This window comes from Silurus aristotelis (assembly GCF_946808225.1).
Source record: "Silurus aristotelis genome assembly, chromosome: 17".
NCBI lineage: Eukaryota > Metazoa > Chordata > Actinopteri > Siluriformes > Siluridae > Silurus > Silurus aristotelis.
The window spans coordinates 12,023,657-12,038,800 of NC_139590.1; the positions used below are offsets into that span (position 1 = coordinate 12,023,657).

Sequence of the window (15,144 nt, forward strand, 5' to 3'; positions counted from 1 at the left end):
TTATTTATTTTATTAGAGTATTGTACAAACAGTTACAGTTTTATTGTTTAATAATAATATAGCCTGGAGGTGAGCATGTGTGAGGCTGAGGGCTTGTTTTCCTGTCAGACTGGAGCCGCTGTATTCTGTAGACCCTCCTCTCAGCTCCCGCTTTGTTGTGGCGTCAAATCAAAGATGGCGGCTGGCACCGTGTAAATCCGAGCATCAGCGAAGGTAATTTTATCATTTATTTTCACTCGGGTCACGTTTCTGCTTCTCATAAAAAGCTTGCGCTCTGCATGTTTCTTCTGGCGATGCGGTAAAGCGGTAAGATACAGCGCGCAGTTGGCGCTAATCGAATCTTAACGTTTGCGCGGCCTGCACGAAGTGGAAACCGCGGACTGTCGTTGGGAAAACAAGCCGCCTGTCTGCAGCTCATCCCGGGATGTCGGATTCCGTACTCCTCAAGCAGGGGAAAGTCGGACCCCGGCGGCGCTAAGGGGGTGTGTTTGTGTATCCTTTCGAAAGGAGGCGGGAAATAGCCACTCGATTAACGACGAATATCAGCTCGTCTTTGCATTTCTTTTAGCGGAAACAGTTTCCTTGTGATCCAGGTGATTTCCACATAAATATAAACACCAACAGCAGCATTATTACCAACCTCTCCCTCTCCCTCTTCGCCATGTCCACATCCCCCTGACAGATACAGTGGCAGCACTCTGAGTAATAATCTCCTTAATTGACCAAGTTAGAATGAAGTACAGTTAATGTACATCAGATATAAACTGGAGATATGCCGTCTTTAAATTAATAAATTATGATTTTATTCCCGAACTTCCCTACACTCCACAAATATTGAAGATGCAAGGACTTCTGGAAACAAGTAGCAGTTATTAAAACGTCAATACTTATAACACGTTATAACACAAATTCACACATACACTTTTTTGGTTTTCGGTAAGAAAAGCACCTCGTGGGCACCAGCTGGCTCTCCTGCCTAGAACAAGTTTGTTCTCTGGGGCAGTTTTTATTTGTTTATTTGTTTTTTTGGCCCCCATATTTGCTTAAAACCCTTAAAATAATTCCCAACTTTCTCATCTTTATAATATCTCAGAAAAAAAACCCTTGTTATTTATTTGTTATAATGTTCAGGGGTCAGGGCGGAATGTTTTGTCTTTTTTTTTTACTTCTCTAATGAATTGTTACTATTTCACAGTGCGATCAGCTGCAAAAATCTTAAAATAGTGCATTGAAAGAGTAATCCTGGATCCATCTTACAGTTATCGATACCCAATAAGCATAAAAAGCAGACAATAAGCTGCTTGATTGAGACATGGTTGAGATCCTAACTGTACTTTTCTGTCCAAACAGACTGATTGAACCTGGTCTGTGAGTGAAGAATTTGAGGAGATAAAACGGAAAGGTGTAATGGGTAAGAAACGATTTTTATTATCTCACCCCTGTCCTTACCATTAAAACCGATGAGACATAAATGTTTTAAAAAAAAATTTTTTTTTAACTTTTTAACTTTTATATTTTCAGAGATGTCCGGTATAGAGGGAGAGGTAGGTCTGGTGGCTGGTCGCAGTCAGAGGGAGAAAAGGCGCTCATACAAAGATTTATTGAGAGAAGAGGAAGAAATAGCCGCACAGGTGTGCAAAACCTCTGGGAAAAACAGTGAGGTAACAGCAGGGAGACAGAGAAAGGAACAGTATATGTTAGAATGAGGACTATTTACAGTTCTGTCAAGCAGTAGTAGTTTGAATAGGTCTCTAAAAAAATCAACATTGCCTGTGATTCATTTCATTATATAAGTACCTTTACAATTACAAGCTATAAATATGAGGTTCAAGCAGGGTTTTACAAATTTTAGAAAAAACTCTCAATTTACATGCACCTTCATGTAAGGCTGTTTAGGTAGATATTATATTTAAAATTACTTAATCTCGGTTTCATCTTGACTTTTTTCCCTTATTACATTTGGCATTTACAAAGTAGTGTAAATGTAGTTTGCAACTGAAGTAAAAAATTGTGTCTGTGTTATTATATTTATTTCTGTTTATTCTGTCAATAATTAGGACTCAGAGTTAATAGTGATGGGTGGGGACTTACACAAAAAGAAGAAGAAGCACTTAAGTGACGAGTACCATTATCGAGGTAAGTGTGATAGAGTAGAGACTGAATTATAGAGATGAGTAGCCTCTAAATATGCACAGCATTTCTACTTGTTTTTTTTTTTTTTTTTTTTACATTTTAATAAGTGAAAAAGGGGGTTTGATAATTTAATACAATAATGCAATGCTTGTATTATTGACAGTCACAATGTTTATTTTGTCTTTGCTCAGACCACCATGGCTCAGGCCCTCCTCATAAGAAGAAGCGCAAGTCCTCTGAACGCTCACCCTCACGCTCATCTTTATGCTCCTCGCAGCCAGCCCACTCAACAGACACTGCTATGGGCCTCTTGCAGGCAATCACCTCCCCAACAGCCACAGGCTCTGAACCTGGCCCTAACTTTCATAAAAAACCCTCTTACCCTCCTCACTCCTCACATTCCTCCTCCAAAGATCGCAAACGTGAAGGCAGCTCCAAGAGTGGCCACTCTTTTTCTAATTCCCGTCATCCGAGTTCTTTGTTGAAGAAGCATTCTTCCTCTAAGTCATCCTTGTTTCATGCCGGAGCCGGCAGGGGTGAACCACTTACACTGGGAGATGGTGAGGGCCTGAAAATTAAGCTAATCATGTCACCCAAGGAAAAGAGTGATGGTGGATTATCGACTGAAAGATTCCCTTTCCCTGCACATCCATCTTCAGGGAGCAAAGGACATCATTCCTACTCTGGCAGCAAAAAAATTGGGACGAAGAAGGAGAAGGACAGGGACCGATTGATGCCATCTAAGCTACAAAAGAAGAAACAACACAGCCGAGAACCTCTGCCCATGGTGGGCAAAGAAGTTGAAGTGGAGGGTAAGGAAAGTTTATCACATCTTAGGAATCTCTTACTGTTGTAACTACCTTCTGTCATCATTATTGTACTGACCATGGAATACATTTCTTGTGATTTTTTTTCTGAAAAAGAAAAACTTCAATTATTTCAACATAATCTCTATTCACTGCATATGTGGGGTTCTGTTTTCTCAAGTCTCATTGCAACAATTTGTCTTCTAGGACTGTACGGTGGAACTAAGGCAAAGGGAGCAGATTGTTCATCCTCTGGAGGGGAGCTAGAAGCAGGTGAACTGATCATTGATGACTCCTACACACAACTTTTATCTAAAAAGAAGAAAAAAAGCAAAAAAAGCAAAAAGAAAAAGGACAAAGAGAAGGACAGAGACAAAGATAAAAGTTCAAAGGAGAAAAAGCACAACAAAGGAGGAAATGCAGAAAAGAAAGGATTTAAAGGTAACAGTTAATATCAAACAGTTATACCTTTTTAAATTTTCTGGATTGTTAAATGTATAAATTCAACAAAGCTGAATTACATTTATTTGCTTGTTTTTTGTTTCTATAGGGGATTCATCAAGAAGCCACTCCCATTCCCACAGCTCGTCAAATCATAGTACCTCAGTAGGAAGTTTCTCTATGGTGCCAACAATCACCTTGCATCCTCAACATCATCAGGGTGCTGACTTGATGACGGTAAAGAAGAAGAAGAAGGAGGAGAAGGAGAGAGAAAAGCATGACAAAGAAAAGGTGAGGTTCCCTACACATAAGTCTCAACTAAAAAAGAAGCATTATGTAACTTGTGGTGGACATTGTCCAAAAGCATCTTTACAGGAATTACAAGATGGTGGCATTAACTTAAAGACAGGAGGTTGAGCTGGAGGTAGCATAGCTGAAGATGTTGAGATTTTCATTGGGAGTGACGAGGATGGACAGGATTAGAAGCGAGTTTATTAGAGGGACAGCGCATGTAGGACGTTTTGGGGACAAAGTGAGAGAGGCCCGATTGAGATGGTTTGGACATGTGCAGAGGAGGGACATGGGGTATATCGGTAGGAGAATGCTGAGGATGAAACCAACAGGAAGGAGGAAAAGAGGAAGACCAAGGAGGAGGTTCATGGATGTGGTGAGGGAAGACATGCAGTTAGTTGGTTTGAAAGAGGCAGATGTAGAGGACAGGGGGGTATGGAGACGCTGTGGCGACACCTAATGGGAGCAGCCGGAAGAAGAAGAAGAAGAAGACAAGTACTGTATACATTTTATAATTATGTGTTTATCCTAATGAGCAAACCAGTGGTGGATATGGCAAGGAGGATCTCCCTGAGAAGCCAATTCAGCTTCCAATTACTTCAATATCTAAAAAAAATTTTCCAAAAACTTATCAGATGCTTTGGCAAATAGAAACAAATTATAAACTGGCGTTTATCATTTCAGAAAAATCACACCAAACTCTAGATTTCTAGATTTCTAAATGTTTGTGTATATATATTTTCAGCTTGATGAATAAATCCTATTTTCAACCTTTTTGAAGGTAGCCAGACCTGTGATGATATTGTGATGATGATTGAGACGAGAAATCTTGTCTTATTGTTTAAGCGTTGAGGGAAAACTCAACACAATTATTTTCTTCTGTTTCAATAGTCTTATTTAAGAATTCTTAAACCATAATTAACATTTTGTCACTGTAATTTTACTGATTGAACACCTCTTCCAGAGTGTCATATTCAAATGCAAGCAGCCATCAGTGATCCTGATCACATTGTTTAACAGCTATGTCCTTGAATCTTTTAGAAAAAGAAGAAAAGTACGACAGCTTATCAGGTGTTCTGTAAAGAGTACAGGGTCAATATAAATGCAGAACAGCCTGGACTAGGTGGGTGCTCTGTTATATCAAATACAAGCTTTTCATTACACAATTGCTAGTGTTTGTTGTAATTTATGTAATGATATAGTTAAATTGTGCCTATTATTGATATATTTTGTATACATGCTTAGTTGTGTGCATTGATGCATTATGTTACTACCACCACTTGCAATAAAATAATTACATAATGTAATCACCAATCACTATGTCCATGGTTTTGTAGTGTTTGGGGAGCTGAGTAAGAAGCTTGCAGAGGTTTGGAAGCATCTACCTGAAAAAGACAAGCAGGTCAGTAATATTTTTCTACTTCATGGTGCTTATTAAGTGTGCTTAATCATATTATTATTTCTTTAGAACTGCAATTTTAATAATGAGTGATAGTATTGAAATGATTGCTTACCTCTGCCTGCAGGTTTGGAAGCAAAAGGCTCAGTATCTGCAACATAAACAGATTAAAGCTGAGGCTACTACAGTCAAACAGAAGACTTTATCATCAGAGAATAAAATCAAGAGTAAAATTTTCTTTTAACTGTTTCTCTTATAACCTTTTCTCAATAATGGTAAAGCAAAACGTATTTTTATTTTATTTTGCCTTTTAAAAAAGGACTATGTATTCTTTTTCAAGGCTCCAATAAAGTTGTGGGTATGGGGACAGGGTTGACCACTCCAAGTCGTGCTCTGACCATCCGGGTACCAGAGGTTGACCCCATAGATGCTGCTGCCCATTTGCAGCTCCTTGGGGAGTCTCTCTCTCTCATTGGACACAGGCTGCAAGAGACAGAGGTGAGTGCCTAGCAACATTAGTCATTAAGAAGCTTCTTAAACATTATTATATTTGTGACAAAATTATGATTAAATTGTGGGGAAAATCTTTGTTCTGACAAAAATGAATTTTGGTAAATGGATTCCTCATAAATATATGAGAAAATGTACACTCTATGGTCGAAGGCATGTGGAGATCAGACCATCACACTTACATATGGGTCTTTCTCATACTTTTTCCACAAAGTTGGAGAAAACACATTTGTATAAGATGTCTTTCTTTGCTGTAGCATTAAGATTTCTCTGGAACAAACCGTTACGGGAACACCACAGCAAATCAATAGTCTGCATATTTGATTTGGCACTGCATGACAATGTGAACAAAGACACGGTTTTTGGAGTGAAAGAAATTTAATGCCTGTGAGGATGCAACCCTCCTGTTTTATCCAGGCTTGGGAACAAAAAGGTTAATATAGCATAAAAAGCACATATGAATGTGATGGTCATGTGATGGACATGAAGCTCAAAGCAATATAGTGTTTATATATAAATTGTAAAGATTTGATAAGTTTGAAACCAGTATTTGTTTGAAAAACAAATGTAAAAATACATCTATACATTTTCCTCAATTCCTTGTATGTTTTAACTTATGGTCTACTCTTTGCAATATCCCTAAATAAACTAAGGCCTGTCTATTTATTTTGCAGGGAATGGTAGCAGTGTCTGGCAGTCTCTCTGTTCTGCTAGACTCCATTTTGTGTGCTCTTGGTCCATTAACCTGTCTCACTGCTCAGGTCCCTCAGCTTAATGGCTGTCCACGCAGCGTCTTGGTGGGACACACATACACACACACGTACATAAACGTATCCTTAATATGGGGAATAAGGAATTATTTTAATGACTTTAACGATGCTATAGTTCTTGTTTCCAGAGGGGTTGGTTTGACTCATTTATAAATGATCTGGGATTTTCATACACAAACAATTCAACAATGCACCCAAAATAGAGTAAAAAACAAAAAGCATCCTGCAGCTTGCAGCTTGCAGACACCTTGTTGATGAGAGATATCAGAAGATATAAGACTTGTTTAGCTATTGTAGCCCACTCACTTCAAGCTTTGATGTTTTGTGCAATCTGAGATGTGTTTTTCTTTTATCATGGTTTTAAAGATTGATTATATGAATTACTATATTCTTCGTGGCAGCTTAAAACATTCTGGCCATTTTTCTTTAACCTCTGTCATCAAAAAGTTGTTTTCATGAAAAAAACTGTCTCTCAGTCAAATCTTATTCTATTTTAAAATCTTGTGTAAACTATAGAGACTGTTTATGTGTGAAAATCATCAGTTTCTGAAATGCTCAAACAATCCATCCTAAATCAAATTCACATAGGTCATAATTTCTCTTCATTCTGATGTGCACATTACCTGAATCACCTGTCTTGCATCTACATGATTTGATTTGCATTGCACTGCTTTCGCCTGATTATACAGTTGCATGAATGTACAGCAAGTATCCTCATTTACAATTAAGTTAGTGATGAGCTTTATGGCACTGGATATGAAATCTAAATATTTCTTATTTTATCTTTCAGTCGAGCACGTTGGACAACATAGCATACATCATGCCAGGACTATGAGACTGGAGAACAAATTACTTCGCACCAATCAATTGCACTTCATTTGAAACAGGACACATTAAAAACAACATAATTCTTTTTTAAAGTATGAAACAATGACAATTTTTGACCGTTTATTTTTGTTAGCAATGCACCAATCAGGTCTGGGACATTTGGACATCTGTAGACTTAGAACTGTTTTTAAAATGTTTAATATTTTTTTAATTGTAATTCTTTCATATTTTTTTAAAAGGGATTCAAAATCTCATTCTAGGAAACACATCTATGTCAGGTTATTAGATTTGATTGTTTTATTGTTTTAGTGAGTGTGTGCATGTGTGTATGTTTGTGAGCGTGTTGTGTGAAAATTGGCATACTTTTATTATGTAAAGAGCAATTTATTTTTATGCAGAAGTGTACAGTTTTATGTCTGAGACCAAGGTTGTTATTGTTTTTTTTTTTTCTTATTTAAGATTAAGTTAATAGTAGCAAACATTAGTAACTGCAGTAGTCATTTTACTGCCAATCTGTTTTTATACTTGCAAAATGTAATATGCTATAATTTGTTTATAGTAAAATTGTATACACAAATTCTGGAAGTGTGACCAATCTTTTTGTAATGCATAATATACTTAAAAGCACAAATCTGTAAATATTATTATTACTAATATATTTTCATACACTGGTGCATTTATTATAATAGAATTATAACAATCATAATATAACTTTTCCCCACCTGGAATAGATGTTTTATGATTTTATGCCTGTGCAAACATTTTGTAGTTCATTAAAGGGATATAAAGGATACAGTTGCACAGCAGGTACCTGCATTAATGAATGCAAAAAATGATAGATATTTAATAATGACAATAACACAATGACGCTGCTTGTGCACTTGTATTTTTTATGAGTTAGTCTGGCAGTCGAAGTCTAGCACTTCAGCTCCTGTTCACCCAAAACACTGTGCCTTATACGGAAATGAACTCTATAACAGCATAGGCAACGTGATTCAGCATTGTGTGCAGGACTTCCTCTCCTTCCTCTCTTCCTCCCTCTGTATGTGAGTGAGTGAGAGAGAAAGCGTGCACGCGCCCTTCCAAACTAAAGCTATTTTTCAGCCGTCTGATTGGAAACACCAGAGAGAAAAAGGATACCAGAAGACAGAAAGGGCGTGTAAAGGGAAAACAAGACTCAAATGTCTAGGGAGAGAATCAGTGGCCTCCCTCTTGTGTGTTTGTTTTCTTTTTTTTCCGCAGAGCAGCCCTCAAGTTGCAGGAAAAGGAGGAAGTGCTGAGAGACGAAGGTCTGACTGGCACACTTCAACACAGGGGCACTGAAAGATCTAAGGTAAGCTCTAATATATTATATAATAGTTAAAAATATGTTTACATTAGTACATTATTTATGTAGAGTTTACTGGATGGGTAAACTGGATGGCTGTTAGCAGGAAAAATTATAATGAAACAAACTACATGATATGAGCCTGAATACTTTGTTTCTCAGATCCTAGACCAGACAGAAAGGGCAGAAAGATGAAAGGGTTTAAACATCTAGAAACACTGTGGTTGAAGTGTTATGAATGTGACTTTTGTGTACAAATTCTCTTGTGTTGACTCATTTGAGTCATGTGAGTCAGTCCTCTATCTCCGGCTCCTCCCTTTCTCTTGCAAACACACATTCTCTCCACTCATCCCTCACCAGAAGGCTCTAGCAGTGACAGTAACAGATGATGACTAAAACAATAAAAGACTTTACTACACGATTAATAGTTCTATAATAAGCTATAGCATTTTTGTTTCAGCAGCAGATGATGGACGAGAAAACAATACAAGGGCCAACTCATGACATGGACGGAGAGCAGAAGGAACTGAGAGGCTCTGCCAAACCAGGTTGGAGTTTGTGGTTCCATACTGGGATTTAATCCACATATTTGATCAGATTTGATACTGTGGAGCAACTATCATATATGTAATGTTCAGTTAAATATATTTCTATGTTTAATAATATGGTATGAAAAGACTACATTGCCTGATATACATAGAATCCACATTATACAATGCTCTCCAAGGCACCTATTGATATTTTATTTTGTTTGCTTGTTTGGCCCTGGTTTTTGCTTTGCACAAAGAGCAGTGTAAAGGTCGCAAACATCTTTCAATACTGTAGAAGCTAAAGTAACCACTCAGCATTTTTAAACACGCCCATAAAAAGCTTGAACAAGTTGATTCACATTGTGCTTTTAGCCCAGAGCTAAAACCTGTCTTGTTACTTATGAGAAATAGGTTTCATTTGGCCAGCTTTTCTTTTCTTCCAAACAAACTAGGGCCTACATAACTGGGAAATTGGCCAATAAGTCTAATTTGGCAAATATTTATCTTATAATGGTTTTAACAACAAATATTGTTAAAAGAAACGTTATTTTATAGTCGTCTTGTAAGCAAAGGTATGGTATATTCATGATATGATAAATGTTTGATGGTAAAATCATTTTTTTTCCTAGGATTGTAATATGCAAGAGTTTTCAAAAGTGTAAAATATGTAAACAAAGCTCTTTTTAAATGACATTTGCTTGAGTTACATTTTTAAAAGTGCCTTTATTATTTAGCGATGTGCTACGTATGAGTTGCCAGTAGATGGAGCTGTTGCTTCATCATTCTCTGCTTCAAAGCCTGCGCCCAACTACGCTAAGCTGTGACAAAAATCAGTTTTTGCCTCCGTCTTATCAGTCTTTTTGTGACTTATTTGTATGTAGGTATTAGTGATATTTGTAGGCAAAAAAAATCTGCATTTACAAGACTAAAACAAGTATAACTTCAATGTGCTTATTTTATGTCTACATACTAGCATTCTGTATGCTCATTTAGAGAAATTTTTACTTCAATTTTATATCCTGCAATATTTGATTAAAGAAACAAAGCAGTTTTTAAGGCAGATGAATTTTATGTTCATTATGTTGATGATTTTATATAATTCTGCTTGTAATGTTGTGAATAAAATCCTCTAAAATAAATATTCTCTCAGTTTAGCTAATTGAATGAATAGAAGAGAGGATAACCCAACTGAGTTTATAATTTTATTTTATTATTATTGTTAGGATGATGCACGTGAATGTGAATGTATTAAATTGGGTGGTATGGTTATTATACTTTTAATTGGTTAAAAAAAATTTAAACCAGCAATGTAGATGGCTAAACTCTCAACAGCTTCACCCTTTTTTATATTGTAAAGATTCCTCTATTATAAGCATATTTTAGTTTATGAGATGAATTTGATAAAGCTATGTAGCATAGGGTAAATTTTAGTTGCAACAATTATTATAATATTAAATAGATACTAGTCTTTACTTTAAAATTAAGACATGCGTTGAGACCTAAAAGTAAAAACAAAAAATTTATTTAATTAAATTAACAATAGACGTAGACTGGAATAACACACGTTTTCAAGTATTATTTTCAGCTAAAGCCCTAATTACACACTTTACACAGTAAAAACAAAATGCACAAAACCCAAAATGACTCAATATAAAGCTTTTAAGTGTGATGTTTCTTTCTGTTTTTGCAGCAGTAAGAGAAAAATGACTAGTGACTGGATGATAACTATATAAAAAGAATGTTAGTAAAAAGCTAAAATATTAGTATATTTTTATACAATATAATATACATGTAATGTACATGTAATATTGATTAAAATTTAACAATAAAAATATGGTAATTTAGTACAAAAACCACTAAAGGAAGTCAAATGAACAAAAGCAGTAATAATTTTAAAGTACATTTCAACTAGTTACACATACACTGCAAGTCTTAAATTTTGTTGCACAAATGAACCCAGAAAATACATAAAATGCAAATGCTTCCAAGCTCATTCTGTTTATATGCATTTACAGAGTGTGAGCTGAGGCTGGTGTTGCTGGGCTGGACAGGAACGGGAAAAAGCAGCGTGGGTAACGCCATCCTCGGCAGTCCTGTGTTTGAAACTCGCTGTGGTTCTAACTCTCAGAAGCCAGTCACTATGAAGTGCGAGAAGGGGTGTGCAAGTGTGGCTGGAAGGCAGGTTCGTTTTATCCGAGATATTTTATGTTTGCAGAATTGAATGCATGTATTTTGAATGCATGTATTTTGAATAAAGTTTTAATATCATCAGCTACAGGCAGAGCTGAATCTACATAACACTACTATTAAGCGCAGATGCGAGTGTGTTAAAATTTATGAAGAAACAACCCATGTGTAATTTGTGCTGTGTTGCAAAGCGTTTTTCATAGTTTTTCTTTCATTGTTTATATTCTTGTGTTATATAATTAAGATATTGTGTGTTCTGTTTACTTGCTCTTTCATGTACTTATCCAATCAGTTTTATCAAAGACTCCAAAACAGCAAGAGTGGTTAAAAAAACAACAACAAAAAAACCCCAGATGTATTCCCAGTCCAGTTTCGGTGAGCCTGTGCCCATTTCAGCCCATATTCCTGTTTTTGGCTGAGAGGATTAGAACCCATTGTGGTCTTCAGCTGTTTTAGTCTTTCCACTTCAAGGATGAAATGTTGTTCTTCAAGCTTTTTTCTTATGGTGGTTGTAAAGGGTAGTTATTTATGTAACCAATAGCTCAATTGTCTGACCATTATTTTCACCAACAAGGTATTTTCATCCACAGAACAGGTATTCACTGGACATTGTATCCACCATGGTTATAAACCTTAAAGACGGTGCTGCTAAAATCAGTTTCTCAAATACTCAAGCCAGCCAGCTTAGTTTCAGCAGCCATTCTTTCCCATTTAGATGTAGGAAGCTCTTGACCTGTAATTAAATAATTATATGCACTGGACTGCAGCCACATGACTGTCTGATTGGATAATAGCATGAATGGCAGAAGTGTCTCTTCTAATGTGACCTATTTGTGTATGAATAACATGACAATAAAATTAGACATCACTAATATTGTCTTCGTTTCAGGTGGTTGTGGTGGACACTCCAGACTGGTTTTACTCAGAGAGACCCCCAGAGGAAGTCCATCGCCAGCTGACTCTCTGCAAATCACTGGCCACTCCAGGAGCCCATGCCTTCCTGCTCTGCATCTCTATCCATAGCCAACATGAAAACCTCCAGGCTTTGGATGCTTTAGAGACAGTGTTCGGTCTCGAAGCCATCACCAAACACACTATTGTGCTGTTTACTGATACAGACCAGCCGTCAGAAGAAAAAACACTAAAGGAGTTTCTTAGCACTGAGCATAAGGATTTGCTAGAATTGGTGTGGAGGTGTGGAGACCGTTATCATGTCATAAGTGTAGACGGAGAAAAGGAGGTGGAGCAAGACCACAATTGTGTGCAGGAGTTGCTGGTGAAGGTGGAGCAGATGGTAAAGGAGAGTGGGAAGGAATTCTACACCTGTCCTCCTCTCCTTCAAGTAGACAAGGAAGAAACAAGGATGGAAGTGAGTCATGAGGAAAGTTCCTTCAGTGAAAAAAAGAGCGAGTGGAAAGACGAGGCCGACGAAGACTCGAACGTGGAGCCAGACGCGAGCGAAGAGAAAATGGAGGAGAGTGCGGATGGTCTGGATGCGGAGGAGGACATCGTTTTATCACCTAATGCACCCCCTCCCTCTTTCTTGCGCTGGATTTGGGACACGGTAGTTGGGTGGGTGTTGTGGCTGCCCGGTCTGGTGAGGGGTACCACTTTACTTGGCTCTCTTGTGGGGCTGTTTTTTGGGGGTACCTTAGGGGCAACTGTAGGCTCCGTTGCCATTGAGGTGGGCAGAAGAAAAAACAAAGTCAAAACAAAATAACACTTTTAGTATGCATCAGAGCACTGCATGAAAATAAAAATGTATAGAGTTTGCTATAAAACAAATTTGCTCGGGTGAGCAAAATATAAACATCACATAATTGCCTTTAAGCTGGTTTAAAATAAGAAATAATAATTTAGGATCACTTTTATTAAAAAGGTTTTAAGAACAGTACAATATAAGCACCTTAAACCAAACACTGAATTGATACTTTAAAGTCTTTTTGGTTCTCGATGTTAAATTACCTCATTAGTGTGTGTTAATAATACAGTTGAATAAGAATTTTTATTTTTTTTATAATAACAAAATGTAATAATTTATGTCATAGTCATCAGAGATTGAAGGTATTTTTACCAAAGGTAGAAAAGACTGTGGTGTATCTCCATTGATAGAGAGTCAAATTACTAAGTGGAATTGTTTCCAAATGAAAGTTGTTTACCACATGGGTTTTACTCTGCTCATTTATTTACACAGCTTTGAAGCTGTACAAACATCGGAGACTTTCAGAGTCTGTTACTTTGCCTTGTTGAAAGTTTTAAGAATGATTTAATTGATCATTCATTTATCAGTTATTTGCTTGTACACTGTACCATCACACATTAAAGTTACACTAATGAATTAATTTGAGTTTTTATTTGCTTACATCATACACGTTCACAGGACAACTGTTTTTTTCTAATCTAATTAAAGAAAATCCACGTTTGTAGGGCTCTTATTTTACATTTATATGGGTTACATGGTTTTCGTAAAGCTGTTACCAATTGCAGATAACAGTATATTATTAGGCACAGCACAAGAGCTACATTACTCATCCAACACATGCTGTTTAGACAGCTTTTTGATTCACTGAGAAAAAAAAAAAAAACTGCTTTATTGCAAACTTGGCAGGAGATCTTTGCTGTGTAGCCTGTGCATTTTGTGTGACTGAAATGTTGAACTAAAAGTAAATAATCTGAATATGTTGTCCAAGTGATTAATGAGTCTTTTGTCCACTTTTTGGTGAACTGGATTTGAGGTGATTAAGAATAAATTGATGATACAACACTTGAAATTGTGGGGGGTGTGGGGGTGCAAGCGTTATAGTTGGAAAACTTGCAATCCATTTAGTAAAAAAATAATAATTATTTATTTATTTATTATTATAATTTTTTTTTTAACAAACTAATATAATAGTGGTTATATTATGTAATGCGTATCTACAAGTGCATGAGAACTGTAGATAAGCATGTATAAGGCCTTAATGCAGTTTGAAAAAATGACAGCAGGCAGATAGAGATGTAGATTTACGTACTCCTCTTCTCACCCTTCTGCCCTCACACTTGATCATTTTTGTAAGGGTGGGTTGATGGTATGTAAGGCATAAATGATAGTCTGCAAAACCCATCAGTCAAAAGACTCATCTCTTTATTTCTGCCTTCATTACAACAAGGCATGTCCGTATGTGGGTGGTCCAGAGTGGGAAAGAGGGAGGCTTGCTCTTTTTTGAAGGGAGAGTGGAAGTGCGAGGAGAGAGAGAGAGGGAGAGGGAGGGAGGGGAAGAAGGCAGCTTGCTCTTGGACACACATCTGTCTTGCAGATGTGCCCTCTGCCGTTGCTTGAATCAGGAAAAAAAAAACATTTTTTCTAAAAAAAAAAAAAAAAAGGAAAATTGGTGCTAAACAGATCTTTATTGTCTGGGATTTCGGATGCATTACAATACGGATTATAGTCAGTCTGAAACTAGAGCCATGTTTCTCTGGATGCTCCGTTTTGAAAGAAAAGGGTTTGGGAATGATGTAGTGTGGTCCCCTACGTGTTTAAAACGGAACACCTGTCCAAATATTATTCTGTCCTTTTGGGGAGGACGTAGAGAAAGGGAGAGATGACAGAATGAAGGAGAGACATTGGATTGGGTGCAAGAGAAGCTATGGAAAGTATGAAAAGAAGATTGTGTATTAATCTGGGGAAAAATTCTGAGTTGAGGAAAGGAGGACAATCAAACAAAACTGAATCCAGAATTTGAAAAATGTCTATGCAGTTTCATTCTTACATACAAATCAAATCCTTACACCACAATCATTTTTAACACTGATATGTAGTGCTCATATAAAAAGTGATAAAAATGAACGTGTCCAGCCAGCCTCATGGGCTAACATGGAACTGATTTGTGCTCCCATGCTCATCAGTACGCCGTCATTAAATTACAGATGCTGATTTTGCTGC

The 15,144-nt window shown here is 36.9% G+C and overlaps 2 protein-coding genes across 5 annotated transcripts; both read left to right on the forward strand.

Moving 5' to 3' along the window:
- The first annotated feature begins 77 nt into the window (after window positions 1-77).
- On the forward strand, window positions 78-7,755 carry hmgxb4a (HMG box domain containing 4a). 3 transcript variants are annotated; one of them, XM_083566654.1, is made up of 13 exons: window positions 78-213; window positions 1,351-1,411; window positions 1,522-1,661; window positions 2,058-2,136; window positions 2,325-2,945; window positions 3,147-3,380; window positions 3,490-3,671; window positions 4,713-4,794; window positions 5,009-5,073; window positions 5,198-5,297; window positions 5,411-5,568; window positions 6,255-6,377; window positions 7,141-7,755. In XM_083566654.1, exons 2-13 carry the CDS (start codon window positions 1,408-1,410, stop codon window positions 7,183-7,185), a joined length of 1,833 nt encoding a protein of 610 aa, XP_083422780.1. In that variant the 5' UTR covers window positions 78-213; window positions 1,351-1,407; the 3' UTR covers window positions 7,186-7,755. The 3 variants fall into 3 exon arrangements, with proteins under 3 accessions (XP_083422780.1, XP_083422781.1, XP_083422782.1); XM_083566655.1 differs by having other exon boundaries at window positions 1,522-1,631; XM_083566656.1 differs by having other exon boundaries at window positions 1,522-1,544.
- A 330-nt stretch (window positions 7,756-8,085) lies between these two features.
- Window positions 8,086-13,906, forward strand: LOC310740181 (GTPase IMAP family member 9). Of its 2 annotated transcripts, none has more exons than XM_083566692.1 (4): window positions 8,086-8,511; window positions 8,969-9,053; window positions 11,051-11,217; window positions 12,112-13,906. In XM_083566692.1, exons 2-4 carry the CDS (start codon window positions 8,972-8,974, stop codon window positions 12,940-12,942), a joined length of 1,080 nt encoding a protein of 359 aa, XP_083422818.1. In that variant the 5' UTR covers window positions 8,086-8,511; window positions 8,969-8,971; the 3' UTR covers window positions 12,943-13,906. The 2 variants fall into 2 exon arrangements, with proteins under 2 accessions (XP_083422818.1, XP_083422819.1); XM_083566693.1 differs by having other exon boundaries at window positions 8,160-8,511; window positions 8,966-9,053.
- The last annotated feature ends 1,238 nt before the right edge of the window (window positions 13,907-15,144 follow it).